This window comes from Biomphalaria glabrata, chromosome 18 (assembly GCF_947242115.1).
Source record: "Biomphalaria glabrata chromosome 18, xgBioGlab47.1, whole genome shotgun sequence".
Lineage (NCBI taxonomy): Eukaryota > Metazoa > Mollusca > Gastropoda > Planorbidae > Biomphalaria > Biomphalaria glabrata.
The window spans coordinates 11,695,986-11,712,461 of NC_074728.1; the positions used below are offsets into that span (position 1 = coordinate 11,695,986).

At 34.5% G+C, this 16,476-nt stretch overlaps 1 protein-coding gene across 1 annotated transcript in view; it reads left to right on the top strand.

Moving 5' to 3' along the window:
• LOC106057991 (histidine decarboxylase-like) overlaps window positions 1-13,897 on the top strand; it is a 45,647-nt gene extending 31,750 nt beyond the window's left edge. Inside the window, exons 7-15 of the mRNA XM_056017539.1 lie at window positions 2,185-2,328; window positions 2,901-2,967; window positions 3,112-3,198; window positions 4,740-4,886; window positions 5,851-5,870; window positions 6,262-6,360; window positions 9,901-10,002; window positions 12,001-12,143; window positions 12,534-13,897. Of these exons, the coding sequence (XP_055873514.1) occupies window positions 2,185-2,328; window positions 2,901-2,967; window positions 3,112-3,198; window positions 4,740-4,886; window positions 5,851-5,870; window positions 6,262-6,360; window positions 9,901-10,002; window positions 12,001-12,143; window positions 12,534-13,542 (1,818 nt within the window). The 3' untranslated portion in view covers window positions 13,543-13,897. The remainder of the gene's footprint in view (window positions 1-2,184; window positions 2,329-2,900; window positions 2,968-3,111; window positions 3,199-4,739; window positions 4,887-5,850; window positions 5,871-6,261; window positions 6,361-9,900; window positions 10,003-12,000; window positions 12,144-12,533) is intronic.
• The last annotated feature ends 2,579 nt before the right edge of the window (window positions 13,898-16,476 follow it).

Here is a 16,476-nt window from a genome sequence, read left to right on the forward strand (position 1 = left end):
CTTATATTTATGGACGAAGAAGGCGATACTTGGGATTTGACTGCAAACACGTGATCCAGATTTATGTAACTGACATTGAATGATAATTTAAAAAAACAAACGAACTTCCAATGGAAAAAAAATTACAATGTCAAATTTACAAAATAAGTCAATATTTTCGATGGTCTTAGGGCGACCCCTGGCAACTCGTCATTCGACGTCTATGGAGGTCGCGAAGGGGAGTTACATTCAGTATTGAGAGATATTGTTCGGTTTTCCCCCTTAGATAAGATTTGCAAAGAAGTTTAAATATTTTGCTTGTTTTAAGAATTAAGTGAGCTCTAATTAGTAAGCCCTAGAGGGCTATAAATATCCATTAGCTGGGTTTATCCACCACATTTATTAGTATTTTAATATGGCTGTGACATTGATAAAAGATTTTAGAAGTATCGCGAAGTAACCATTGCGCATTGACAGCTACTGGGTCAGCTCTAACCTGCATGATGGAGAACACTTGTCTTCTAATAGAGACATTTTGGATAACTCTGAAAAGACTACAACTCATACAAGTGATCTTGTTGTCGTCAGGCATTATGACACTTCCGACGCCATGAGTGTAATAGACACTAAACCAACATGAGCTTCAATAAATACAATGATTTTATTAGTCTCTATTTATGCTCTTTACTCCAGCCACTTGTTCTCTAAACTGACTTCCTTTTACACACAGTCCTGACACACTGCTGTTCACTCAACCATGTACACTCAAGGTCCACTGGTCATTTCATACACAGGCACACACACTGCACTACCAGCTACTCAAAACACATACACTTACTATCACAATGAGAATATCGTTATTCTTATTATTGTTCAAGCGGCGGAATATAAGACTTCTTCACTTCTGTGAACACTGTGCAATGGACTATAATGTATTCCGTTTCCTTGTCACGAATCTCTATCTGCATGGGTAAAAGGTTTCCCCTTTCAGACCTTGCAATCAGTGGGAGCTAAAACTAAAAAGATCTTTTTTAATGACACACTGCTAGCATTGCTGTCTTGTGGCTAGCCCAAACTTACATAATAGCATATGGCTGTCTTGTGGCTAGCCCAAACTCACTGTTTAGGGTAGTGACTTTGAAACACTTACTTAGTATTTGATACACGTGAGATACCAAAGAACATATGGTCTATATGGAGAACATAAGAAAAAGGAATTAAGTGCGGAAGTACCATTGACCAATGAAACAAAAGGCTTTTTCGTAAATTTAAAAAAATAAAACCTTTGGCACAATTTGTTAGAGAGATTTATTGACATTTTGAATTTTTTTTTTAGCCTTTCATAATCTGGCATTTAGATGTCACGTGACTCTCTAAAAACAGATGGCAACATTAGGAACTCTGTTAACTTAATTGTATACATTGTATTCCAATAGTCTCCGAATTCGATCCTACGTAACCTACGTACACCGTTATCTAAACCACGACATTCAAAATGACTTGATCACATTGACATCCATAATAGTTATCGATGATGTTGTTGTTGGTTTTTTTTTTTTGTTTTTTTTTTTTGCTTTGCTGCACTAGAGACTCTAGTAGAGTTGAACAATTGTCTGTTAACTTTTTATAATATTCATATTAACTTTTTAAACAGTTAACTTTTAATAATATCGATATTTTTGTGCCACTATCAAGTCCTCGCAAAATATACCATACCCACACAAAATGTAAGTCTTGCGCCGCCACTGACAAAGACAAACAGCTTTGAGTCCCCCAATTTAAGTCTGGTATCTATAAGAGTTGGGTGGACAAACTAAATCAAATCCTATTCTTTACCGGGATAGGAACTTGAGACTCTTGGCTTGGAGGCCAAGCGCTTTACCAATCGGCCAATATACCAACTCGATTTAGATAGAAAATGACAAATACCTGATGATTAATACGATATTTTAAATCATCATCAAATGAAATGTGTATTCAGTTAATAAATTTAGTTAATATGATGACACTTTGAATATAGGAATACAGTTCTGAATTACATCAATCTTTAATCAGAGTCAAACATTTTAATCTTAAGTAGTTAAAAATAAATATTTTATATAGAAGTCAGTATTACAAACTTTAATCGCTTAAGAAAGGATAGTTTATTATTAGATCTATTTAAATGGATATTTATACATCTCAATGTTGGATTGTGTTTGACAGGCTCACTCGTCAGTAGAAAAGGCTGGACTCATTGGTCTGGTCAAGATGAGATTTCTATTCTCTGACGACAACCTCAGTCTACGGGGCGACGTCCTGCAGGAGGCGGTCAAGCTGGACAGGGAAAAGGGACTTATTCCCTTCTATGTAAGTGTTAGACTTTGAAAAGTTGTAAAAATATATGCTGTGAGATACCTTGATTAGCGGTATTCTAGCAATGACCCTGATAAGCTGTGAAATATCTCGATTAATTGTGTTCTAAGAACAACCCTGATATGTTGTGAAAGACCTCGATTAGTTGTATTCTAGGAACAACCCTGATATGTTGTCAAAGACCTCGAATAGTTGTATTCTAGGAACAACCCTGATATGTTGTCAAAGACCTCGATTAGTTGTATTCTAGGAACAACCCTGATATGTTGTCAAAGACCTCGATTAGTTGTATTCTAAGAACAACCCTGATATGTTGTCAAAGACCTCGATTAGTTGTATTCTAGGAACAACCCTGATATGTTGTCAAAGACCTCGATTAGTTGTATTTTAAGAACAACCCTGATATGCTGTGAAAGATTCCAATTAGCTAATCACCTCCGCCCCACTCCGTTGCAAACTTTCTACTAGTTTATTTATATATATCAATACATTATACATTATATATACATAAACGATTGAAGTTTGACAAACATCTGTCCAATTATTTATGTCTGTGACTTTCACAGGTGTGTGCAACACTCGGGACAACCGGAGCGTGTGCATTTGACAATCTTCGAGAGATCGGTTTGGTCTGTGAGTAACATTTCAAGTCTAATGAAATTTTTTGACTTTTCAAAGTACTGACTGTGTGAAATGACTGAAGTAATATAATTTTTTTAACCAGCTCAATTAGACAAATTTGAGAGTTTATATTTTTTTGTTCATTTCCACTTTTAGGTGAGGCTGAGAGACTTTGGCTTCACGTGGATGCCGCCTATGCAGGCTCCGCCTTCATTTGTCCAGAATATAGGTCATGGATGGCAGGTGGGTGTTAACATTTAAGTTTAAATATAACTCTGTATCTCTCTCTCGCTTTATCATCAACCGTTGTATTATCTCTATCTATCTATCTATCTATCTATCTATCTATCTATCTATCTATCTATCTATCTATCTATCTATATATATATATATCCATCCATCCATCCATCCATCTATCTATCTATCCATCTATCCATCTATCCATCCATCTATCTATCCATCCATCCATCCATCCATCCATCCATCCATCCATCTATCTATCTATCTATCTATCTATCTATCTATCTATCTATCTATCTATCTTTCTTTCTTTCTATCTATCTATCTATCTATCTATCTATCTATCTATCTATCTATCTATCTATCTATCTATCCATCCATACATCTATCTATCTATCTATCTATCTATCTATCTATCTATCTATCTATCTATCTATCTATCTATCTATCTATCTATCTATCTATCTATCCATCCATCCATCCATCCAAACATCTATCTATCTATCTATCTATCCATCCATCCATCTATCTATCTATCTATCTATCTTTCTTTTTTTCTATCTATCTATCTATCTATCTATCTATCTATCTATCTATCTATCTATCTATCTTTCTATCTATCTATCTATCTATCTATCTATCCATCCATCCATCTATCTATCCATCCATCCATCCATCCATCCATCCATCCATCTATCTATCTATCTATCTATCCATCTTTCCATCCATCTATCTATCTATCCATCCATCCATCCATCCATCCATCCATCCATCCATCCATCCATCTATCTATCTATCTATCTATCCATCCATACATCTATCTATCTATCTATCTATGTATCTATCCATCCATCCATCCATCTATCAATCTATCTATCTATCTATCTATCCATCCATCCATCCATCCATCCATCTATCTATCTATCTATCTATCTATCTATCTATCTATCTATCTATCTATCTATCTATCTATCTATCTATCTATCTATCTATCTATCTATCCATCCATCCATCCATCCATCCATCCATCCATCCATCCATCTATCTATCTATCTATCTATCTATCTATCAATCTATCTATCTATCTAATACAATTTGGGGAAAAAAACAATAACTTCAATACCGACATGTTAGCCTATCAATAACATAATTTCGCATTTCTTTAGTAAAGTCTAGTTTAGCCAGTTTAGGCGTCTGTTTATCGCCTTCTTTAAGTGGAATATAACATGGACGTCTTAGCATTAAGTTTTAATCTATTTAGTTCACATTAGTTTCGGTACTGAAAAAAATATTTGACCTGTGTTGCTGTGTACATATGTGGAACATGCAGACTGAATGAAGAACCGGAACTAAGTCTACCCAAATTACATTTTGTAGATATTTCCGCATCGCTGTCTGTCGCGAGACTGGCGAGACATATAGAGGTGACTAACTCTACCCTTTGTCACGAGTTAATGTCACTAAACATTACTGTGGAAATGTAACCCTGTGTTAATTAATGTTGAATTTCCCTAGATAAATGTTGTCCATTTTTTTCCTTCCAGGGATTGAGTTTGTCAACTCGTTCGCTTTCAATCCCAGCAAGTGGCTGATGGTTCACTTCGACTGCAGCGCAATGTGGGTCAAGGACGCCAGAGCCTTGCACAGAACATTTAATGTTGAGCCCTTATATCTGCAACATGAGAACTCCGGTAATTAGTTGATTTAGCGGCCTTTTCGATACGAGATAGATAGATAGATAGATAGGTAGATAGATATATAATAGATAGATAGATAGATAGATAGATAGATAGATAGATAGATAGATAGATAGATAGATAGATAGATAGATAGATTTAACACATTGATGGATAGATAGTTATTCATTAATTTAAATTTATAAAATGTTATGATATTAACTTACTATGGTTTTTATCATTACATAATTTAGACAAGGCTTTCCACCCTATGAGTCACTACCCACTTCTTGATACATATTTCATTCATTTAAAAAATCAATATCTAGTTATTAATAAAAGAATAATTGTTGAAATGCTATGTCGAATACACGAAAGAAAGGCCTAAAATTCTAAGAAAAAAAAATCATCTGTTGGATGGGTTTTCATACGATCAAGCGTCTGTTAGTCGTGTGGTATGCACATTCAGCTGTCGTTACCATGGTCCCCAGTTTGAATCCTTCTAGCCCCTCGCACATAAGGTCTGTGCATGACATGACAATCATTTTTTTTTGTAGTCTAAGAGCAAAACAAATTAAACTGAGCATTTATTTAAAAAGCTTTTTTTTTTTTTTTTTCGGGGGGGGGGGGGTATCCAGTGATTGTAGAATGCCCGAACGAAAGTCCGGCGCGCGTACCGCACGACCAGACAGCCAGTGTATACAGTACAGTAAATAAGCTATGTCGGTTAGAAACGTAGGTGATAGTATTTATGCACTTCTCTTGCAAGCAGCTGCAGAATCAATTTTTTTTTGTTTAAACCCAGGCGTCTTCAGTGTTTTCCTTTACAGCACAGATAGTATGTAATTGTATCTTAGCCCCGTTGGCGTTGTTTAATTTATCGTGTAAATCTCCAATATATCGATTAGCTTCATTAAGATTCGTTTCATCACAACTATATCAAACATTATATTTACAATGCGAATTAATTATTTTGCAGGTGCTGCCATTGATTATATGGTAAGTAGAAACAAAAAAAAAAAGACACGACTCTTATGCAATATTCCAAAAAAAGAAACTTCAATGTAGCCAATTTTAGCCAGGGATAAATTATGACTAGTTGATACATTAATCATATGCTTGTTGTGGTTGTAGATTAATCCAATAGAGTCTTTTCAAGAACAAAATAGATTCTTATGACAGCATGGCCACCATGTAATTCTCCAACAGACTGTGAAGTGCATTCATATCTTCTAGGAACAGCTTGCTACTATGTTCACTTTTAGAGATTCATGACGGACATGGGAAGGGCGAGAATGATGCTTTGTGTCTGCTTTTGTTTTACCGACTTACTGAAATTGATTTAACGAAAAATGTAACGAAACTATTTTTGTCCCTTTGTCTCTTGCAGCATTGGCAAATCGCTTTGAGTCGAAGATTCAGGTCTTTGAAGCTTTGGTTTGTACTCCGATGTTTTGGTGTTGAAGGTCTTCAGGCTCACATCAGAAAGGTTTTGTCCAAAGATTATAGAAACATAGAAACATTGCTTTTAGTGTGTAGAATTGACTAAGACAATCCGATTAATCCTCATTGGACAAATCAAATCCAATTATTGAAGTAAAAACATACAAAAATGTTCGTTTCTTGCCTTTTGTTTTTTAGCGGCCCCCGTAAGGGGAAAAAGACGCTATTAGGTTTGTGCAAAATGTCCGTCTGTCCTTCTGTCCGTCTGTCACACTCAGATCTCGGAAACTAGAAGAGATATGAAAAATATTATTTCATCATTAAATGCGGCTTGAAAAGTTTAGGTGCAACGGCTACTTTTGGTTTTCTAAAAGCAAACCGTTTAATTTATAAAATTAATTATGCAAGCGATTTTTTCATAAAAATACACCAATTCTAAAACAATTACGTAAATGTAAGGAAGGCAATGTTACAATATGCTAACAAAGATGTGCAATTGCTGTGTATTTTCAGTATCACTAAGTCAAATATATTTTAAAAATGTACAGGAAATGTTTACAACAAATATAAACAATAGTTAAACATGTTTTTTCTGGTCAACTAGCTGCTAAAATTAAAAGAAAACATTTCTGTTTGTTTATAAAGGCTAATAATGCACTTTGTATGTAAATATCACGCACATTTTTTTAATGGACTTTTTATGCAGCGATTTTCGTGCAGTAGCGTAACGTCGCAACATGATCAGGTGCTAAACCAATTCCTTAAACTTTTTTTAAAAATCAGATTTTATTTATTTTTTGTTTAGTGCCCCCATCGGAATAAAAGAAGATTATTTTTGTGCGTTTTGTCTGTTGTTCGGTCTGTCCGTCACGATTAAATTAAAAAAACTAGAACTCTAAAAGTTATTGAAAATCTGATTTACCCTTTAATGTTCCTCCCGTAACATCTCAATAGTTTTAAATATCTAAAATTGATTGTTTTTTTGTGCAAAACTAATCAACGCCAACAAATGTTTGTTTCCTCTTCTAACTTATATTACATTCAATTTCCATGCTTAAACGTTGCAAAAACATATTATCAATAATATGTTGTTCCGTTTTTTATGTAAATAGCATATTAATGCTAAATCAAAATCTCTATACTGACTTATATTTCATTAAGTGTAAAAATGTTCCGGATATTGTTTTAGAAAACATGAATTATGCCTAATGATTGTTTAAAGTCGCATAATTTACTAATATTACACTTATATTATTTGACAATGCGTCACTATAATTTGGTTATCAATATCAAATTGTTCCGTATTTTCATCTTTAAACAAATTTTAAAAATATCGACAATAGGTTGTTCAGGACTTTAAAAAAAAGTAATTTACTAGAATTGATTACTGAAAATTACTTTTTAGACATTTAATTTTCTTGCTGAAACATAACATAGAAGTTTTGTAATCGATAAAGAAAGTTCCGGATTTTGTTTCTTACAAATCGTCGCCAGAAATATCCGAATTTATTTAAAAATCTACTAACGCCAAATAATTGTTTGAACTCCCTCTTCTAATTAATAAACAAATAATCTTCTCATTTACGAAATAATGTTTTTACGGATTTTTATGAAAAATATTTTAACTCAATTCTATCTTACAGTACATTTAACTTTCTACCTAGAACATTAAAAAATCTAATTATCGTTAATATTATGTTCCCATTTTTAAGGAAAACAGAATCCAAACACCAAAGTAAGGTATGAATATCTCTCCACATGGCTGTAGTACATCTAAATTTTATACGAGACCATCCAAAAAATTTAATTAACGGTATTACATTTATCTGAAATTCTCTTTTTCTTTTACTATTTATACAAACATCCTGAACAATCTATTGTATAAACTTTTCAGTTGTATTCATACCTAAAAATTATTGCGATGTTTTGAAACGTAAAATATAGGTTCATCAATTTTTAATAACTTTTAGTTGTTGTTTTTTTTTATATCAAGATGACGGACAGACCGACTGACAGACAAAACGCAAAAACAATGCGGCTTTGATCCTCTTTAAATAAATTCTATTAGAACTCAGTGCACTAATGTCTTTGAACCCTCGTTAAATATCTCGTGTAAATAAAGACATTTTTTATGGTACTGGTACTAGCCTATTGTGAGGTAATGGAATTTTTTTTTTTCTTTGACGTCATATGAATGGACTCTTTAAATGTAATGCTAAAAGAACGCACTCTGTGCACCAATGTCTATTAACCCTCGAAAAATTGCTCGTATTGATGAAAACATATTTTAGCCTAACTAAGCCGTGTGACGTAGTGTTTTTTTTCCTTTGACGTCATATGGAATGAATTCTTTAAATGAAATGCTAAAAGAACGCACTTGGTGCACCAATGTCTATGAACACTCGATAAATGGCTCGTATTGATGAAGGTGATTTTTAGTCTAGCTAGGCCGTGTGACGTAGTGTTTTTTTTTCCTTTGACGTCATATGGAATTAATTCTTTAAAGGAAATGCTAAAAGAACGCACTTGGTGCACCAATGTCTATGAACACTCGATAAATGGCTCGTATTGATGAAGGCGATTTTTAGTCTTGCTAGGCCGTGTGACGTATTGTTTTTTTTTTTCCCTCTGACGTTAAATGGAATTAATTCTTCAAATGAAATGAAAAAAGAACTCGGTATAGTAATGTTTATTAAGCCTCGTTATGTGACTCGCGTTTAAAAAAGGAATGATATCTAGATTTAGATCTAATCTAGATTTTTTAAACTAGATCTAGATTTTTATTACAGTGTATCTAGATCTGGATTTATATTCTAATTAAAATTATTTTAGAGTCTAGATCTAGAAGAATTCTAGATCTAGTTAAGACTAAAATAGACTAGATAAAGATGTAGAATTTCAATTTCTAAACTTAAAGTGTAAAAAAAAGTGTAGATTTTCATTTCCAAACGTTTTGATCAATATTGCAATGTTATAATATACTAAAACTAATCTAATATTTTTAATTTAATTTAAATTTAAATTTACGCAAATGAATCTTTGAAACATTATTACTTTTGACCATCAAAATTAAATCACCTCTTGAATATTATTTGCGAATATGCAGATCCGACACAAACTCTCTTTGTAATCTTGTTTAAAATAATTTCACGATTTTTCTTCGTCTTTTTTTTTTTGTATGTGCAACTAAAAACTGCTTTGCGCTGAAGTGAAGGCTTAGAGTTGACTGAAGAAAATTAGTTATAATTTGTGGTAAAAATATGAATGCAATCATTATAACAGACTTATCAACGGCAACGATGGGGGAAGTTTAGTCTTATGCAGCACTAATTAGATTTTATACCGGGCTTGGCAGGTTTTTCAAAGTTTTCATCAAAGTATATACCATTATTTTAATTTGAAATTTATTTCAAAAGCTATTTGGCATTCATACAATATCAATATTAAAGATATAAAAACTAAGCATTTTCGTGACAACTGATTCTAATCTGCCTTTACTAATATTTACATTCCAATAAAAGATAATCTAAATTATATGAACATTTACATAATGTTATTTTCTTCATTTATGCTTTCTATTATTAAGGGTGTAATACTGGCCTCCAAATTTGAGAATCTTGTCCGATCTGATGGACGCTTTGAAGTGGCCGCCAAACGACATCTGGGTATGGTCGTCTTCAGATTGGTGGTAAGAATATTTCTTGGTTTTCGCTGCGCGGTGGCCTGTGTTAATTACTTTACTAGAGAAACAATCAAAGAAAGCGGCATAAAGAAATGTGGTGGCAATTTAGTGAAAGCTAGAAAAAAATTGTAATAAAATGAAAACGAAGATAAGGAAAGATTTTGAGAAAAATAGACAAAACAAATAATGTCAAGAACGACATTTTGAAAGATCAATTGATAACTTAATATTAAAAAATTAATTTGCTCAACAAGTGAACGGCTTCTATAATTGTATTTTACTATGCTTAATTTACACAACAATGTTTTTATAATTTATGAAAATGTCCGCTTAGTGAATGTGTCAATGACAATACTGACATGCTCACTTAGTGAATGATAAGGTTAATGTTATTTGAGATGTTCACAATAAACCAAACAATGTCAATGATGTTGAATTGAATTTTCTTGCTACAAACTATTTTAAAATAAGGATTTAGCTCTAAATGAACAATATTTTAATGCGTGGCCGTTGAACTTTGTGTAATATTTTCTTTATTACGCGAACTACTTGCCAATTTGTTTTTAAAAACATTTAACGTCACAGAGCGAATGTCTACCACTTCCTCCCAATTGACACCATTGTCAGCAACAAATTGAGGTGCGGTAAACAATTTCATTCTGCAGTTGCGAAAAATTTGCACAGAAATCTATATATATAATTTTCTTCATGGCTCAAGAGTTTGGGCACCAAGTAATGGAAAGATCATTCTTTTATTTCTGCAAGTCGAAGGGACTAGAGTTACCCCACGTAATTTTAGAAGCGAAAAGAAAAAGAGTAGTATTCACCCGTCACTAAATAGCAGGGCCAGACTTAACCATTGTGACCAAGAAGTCATGGAAAGAGAACAAGTAATCTACTCTGTATTCACCCGTCACTAAATAGCAGGGCCGGAGTTAACCATTGTGGGGCTCAATGCGAAACGGATTTCGTGGGGCAGGGTTTGGGTAGGGATACGGATAATAAGTGAAAATTAAGAGTGTGTATTAGAAAATATATTCGTCTTTGCATTTTATTCATTCTTTACTACTCACAGAATTACTACATAAGCCTTGCTGTAGCGAAGTCTCATATCATGAGAATTCTGTTTCCTACATAGATCACGCTCAATAACAAGAATTACCAAATCTTTCAATCTATCTTTCAGAATTGTTGACCTCAATTAATTCTGCATAAGTTTGAGGCGCGAGAATCTTCTTTTACTAGATACCACAATTACGGGTATTGAATATTGCCCTTTTTTTTATCGCGCGTAGGATTGGCGTTTTCCATATTGAATGATACCTTAAAATGAAAATTTTTGTCTATATATTTCAGGAGATTTGTTTGAGTTTTCGAAAGATTTTAATAATTTCCATATATTTCCAGGCCTTTTTCGTATATTTTGCAATTTCAGGAGATTTCCAGGAGCTGCTGGTAAATTATGAGGCCGCGGGAAATCTGTTATAAGTTATAAAATGGTTTAATTTAATTATTTCTACACCTAGAATTACCGCTGTACTATGAGAGTGCGGACGCATAGGCTGCAGTGGCCTAAGGCTGGCCCTGCAAAATAGCGCGTATGGTACGCCGCCGGTCGACTAGTTATTATATACTTTTTAAAAATATAAATTATCTCCCTTTATTCTGTACACCGGATACACCAAAAGACTTGCTATTTATAGCTTTTCCGCCATGTATGAAAATCTTCAATATGTCTGAAATAGTTAAAGGTCTAAAAAAACAACTCCTTATTACTATTCCCCTCATTACATGAAGCATTGAATGTAAAAAGAAATATAAATGATTTTATTTTCTTTGTAAATCTAAACTCTTTTTAATAAATAGGTTGAAATATGTTCAATATATGTTGATTGAAATTGAGTTATGATATTTCTGAAAGAAAAAAAAATGTTAGTTAAATATCTATGTTTTCTGGAACGAATCTGACGTGCTGTCTGATTGTGTAACTCTCTTGTTTCACAGGGTGCAAATGAGTTGACAGAGGACCTCCTTAAGCGTCTCAACAAACAAGGCAATGTTCACATGGTTCCGGCCTCGCTGAAAGGGAAATACGTCATCAGATTCACTGTGACGTCACAGTTCACGACAGCCGAGGACATAGAGAGGCAAGTTGCTCTTCCTGTGTTGCCACACTAGTTGCCCTAAATGTTTTATGAACAGTGGCAATTTGTCCACACTGATGGGTATAAGGTTTTCCTTTTAGCTGAAGTCACTGAAGTCAATTCAACCTGCTTTTTCTTGGCCATGCCACATTTACTGTGGCATTTTAAATCCGGTATTTAGGGAATTATAAATATCTTCTCTGCCTATTAGCGCCCAGCAAAAATAGTATAATTAACTTTGTACCGTAACTGTTAACGATTTTCTAAAAAATATTTGTAGTGTATACAAATGCAAAAACTATAATAATAACATTAAATCTTCATTTATCAATAACACTATGCCAAATTTCTATGTAGGAAACGATTAACGTCAAATTTTTATGTTAATTACAGAGACTGGAAAATTATTACAGATATGGCTAACATTGTGCTGACTGAGGCTGTATCCCATAGTGAGGAAAGCATCGCTGAAAATGATGAAGAGTATGAGGAGTCTGATGAGTACGAGAACGATGCCAACCAACACAAGGAGGAGAAGCGAGAGGCCGGCATCCACCAGGATGGAATTTTGATGAACGGCACCAAGAAAATCCCGGTCTATTACCCTCTCACGATTCCGAAATCGTCATCCGGCAAGCGCAGAGAATATGGGATCAGCCTGCTGCTAAGCAACGTTCCGATGAGCCCCAAGGTAGTCAATGGAAGCTTCGCGGCGCTTTTTGATGGAAGCTCTGCCGATCTGAACCAGCTGGCCAGGCAGCTAACAGTGGGAGGTGAGTTCATCCGGCTGTCTCCGAGAAAAAGAGGTCGGCTCGGAGACTGCGACAAGCAGATGAGTCTAGACTACAGCGTCCTGAGCAACAGGAAGGACAACCCTTTCCGAATGAAAATGATGGGCAGCCTGGACTCCAAAATAGACGACATCCTCAACTATGGGTCGAAAGCCACGCAGACAGAGATGGAACAGAAGAAATACAATGGTGCGATCTGGCAGGAAGACGAAACGACGGAAAAAGCGGACAAGCTCAAAGGCGGCGCCAGTGGAGAGACGAAAAAAGAGGACTGCGCGATAGAGCAAGAGCACTGGGATACTGGCCACAGCATACTGGAAGCTCACAGCAAAGCAACGATGAAATCTCAGAGCAATGACCAGCCCAAAGAGAAATCCCAGGCCACTCCAACTAAGAAAGGAAAAAGCGGCAAACAGAAGGATGGCCAACCAAACAGGTCTATCATGGAGTTGAGCAAAGCCGTCTGCTCCAAGGTGAAGGACGTATTCCTAAACCTTCCGGGAGATTCCTCTCCAAACTCTGTACGGACTACTCAGAACTCGCCAGATCCCGTCGCTCTAGACGGCGAGAAGATAGTCTGTAAAAACTGTGGTCATATTATGAATCTGTGAGTCCCTGGACTCTACACAACAACTTTTGGGCTGCTTCTCCTGCCTGCCCTTGAAAGTTCAACTAGAATTTTAAATGTTTTAATTTTAATTATTCTCACAAATTAACATTTGTAAAATGACGCTTTACAAAGATCTAGAATGAAAAACACTATTTGAACTTTTGAATAGCCCGACTAGTTTTGGATGCTAGCAAGTGCATTGATCCTTGAATCCAATCAAGTCTATAAGACTCCTACTGTCTGTATTCGATTGAAACATATTTGTACTAAATGTGTGACATTATGTCTTTGATATTTGATGATGTATTCGAGTGTCTATCTATTGATCATACTCATGAAATCATCTTGACAATGAAGATATATTTTGTTTTATCTATTTATATTTCTTTACACCAAACTTCTAATGATCTCTGTAAATCTAAGTATATTAGTTTAGAGTTATCTTATTCCGATCGGAGGTAATGCATAGTGTATCTACTTTTTTCGCTTGGGAATACCTAAACGATGTATTCTAACCATGTATTCAAACCACATCAAAGAACTTTTCAAATAGCCATTATATATTTAATGAGTAGCACCTTATGTATAATGTATTTAGCAAGAGAATGCAATGAATTATTTGTAAACAAAAACACGGAGTCAATGTTTGGAAATAGTGTCTTTAATTAACAAGTTTTGTAGGCGATTTCAAAACATTTACAATATGGGAACAGATATAGATGAAAGACTACAGAATGGTTTTTATGGAATTTGTATATTTAGCGTCACATGCGTTGGCAATTTGAGCTTCTCCGATGAGCCATTTGATATACGAGATTTGACTGATAGCGAATGAACGGCTCTTTAACAACATTATTTGCTGCACAAGAATATCTAACAATTATTCTTTTTTATTCTAAGCTATTTTTTAACGTAGACGGTGTCTAATGTTAGTTCAATGCGAAGGGGAACATAGGGGAGCAATCAATTTTTTATTCTATAATTGTTTGTCAATTGGGATTGCTATGCGTAGGTTAAAATGATGCATTACTTCCCTTATATTGTTTGCTGTATTTGTTTACCTAACCCACAGAGCATTGTTATCTGGTGTAATTCTTTTTTTGCAAGGAGAGAGAAACACTAAACCAAAAGATGGATTGGCCACGTCAAATTGACGGGCAGCTTTAAATATTAAACAAAAGACAATTCAGCAGAAGATCCGCGCTCTGCTGACAGTCTCTTGATGTGATCAGAGCTAATGTATCATTCTGAACAGAAATTATTTCATTGTATTTAGAACTGAGAATTAAAGAACAAAATCATTTTATTCTGAGCAAAGACATTTCTCTTGTTTCTCTTGTTTTCTATTCTGGTTCTGATAGTTTAAAAAGACTATTAATTGGAAAGTAATTTCACTAGACGTAGAGTAGCCTGTTAAAAACAATGGCTGCAATACGATCCTATGGACTAATCACCAATCCGTTATTTAGTATAATGATTGTCTGAATTTTGTGACACATTGAAGTTAATTAATGATGAATTTTTCAAATCAAATAATAATAATAAAATTTATAATTATTACTATAATTGTACTAATAATAATAATATGATAATTATTACTACAATAATAATAATAATAACAAGGTTACAAAGACAGTTTTGTGTGGAAGTGGTCCCCACCAAGGCAGGTAAAAAGGCAGTTTTCAATATTTTCAGAAATAACATCAGAATGAAATTCTATCAAAGGCAAATGACAAAGAAGATTGACAGATCTTGTGTGGTTCCCCAGCCGTCCAGCAGACCAAAGGATAGATGAAAGTGAATGTGAAGTTAGATGTGAACCTGGCCTAACTGATGATCTAAATGGGACGGACAGACGGATGACAGGCTACACAAAACTGATAGCGTTTTTTCCCCTTTCGGAGGCCGCTAAAAATCGACCCTAACCTTAACCCTAACGACACTTTTAAGCACATATGTATTATTAAGTCCACATGTGTTACGCCCACACGTATTAAGCTCATATGAATTGAGCCCGATTTAATCTTTCTAGCGGCTACTAAATAGGGAAAAGTCTAATTCACAATCGCCCCTATATCCCATGGTGCTCCTCTCCAGATGCGACCAAGGTATATCTAATCTTTAAAAGCGTGTATTTGGTAGTACAAAATCACTCGAATCCACTACCTCGACTTCTAATCAAAACAATTAACTAAACTTTACTATACAGATGTATAAAAAAAAACAGTTACCGATGACTCGTAGATTAAAAAGACATAGACTTATTAAGTCTTACTCCGCCATCTGCCAGTCCCATGCGCGGGTGAGAAAGGAGGAGAGTTTGGCGCGAGGCTGGCGACCAGACCTTGTACAACCTCAATTGTTACAGAAAAGGCAAATGTAGGGAGAAAACCGCAACATATTTTTCTTTCTTTCTTTTTAGCGGCCCCCGTAAGGGGAAAAAGCCGCTATTAGGTTTGTGCAAAATGTCCGTCTGTCCGTCTGTCAGTCTGTCCGTCTGTCACACTCAGATCTCGAAAACTAGAAGAGATATGAAAAATATTATTTCATCATTAAATGCGGCTTGAAAAGTTTAGGTGCAACGGCTACTTTTGGTTTTCTAAAAGCAAACCATTTAATTTATAAAATTAATTATGCAAGCGATTTTTTCATAAAAATACACCAATTCTAAAACAATTACGTAAATGTAAGGGAGGCAATGTTACAATATGCTAACAAAGATGGACAATTTTTGTGTATTTTCAGTATCACTAAGTCAAATATATTTTTAAAATGTACACGAAATGTTTACAACAAATATAAATAATAGTTAAAGATGTTTTTTCTGGTCAACTAGCTGCTAAAATTAAAAGAAAACATTTCTGTTTGTTTATAAAGGCTAATAATGCATTTTGTATATAAATATCACGCACATTTTTTTAATGGACTTTTTATG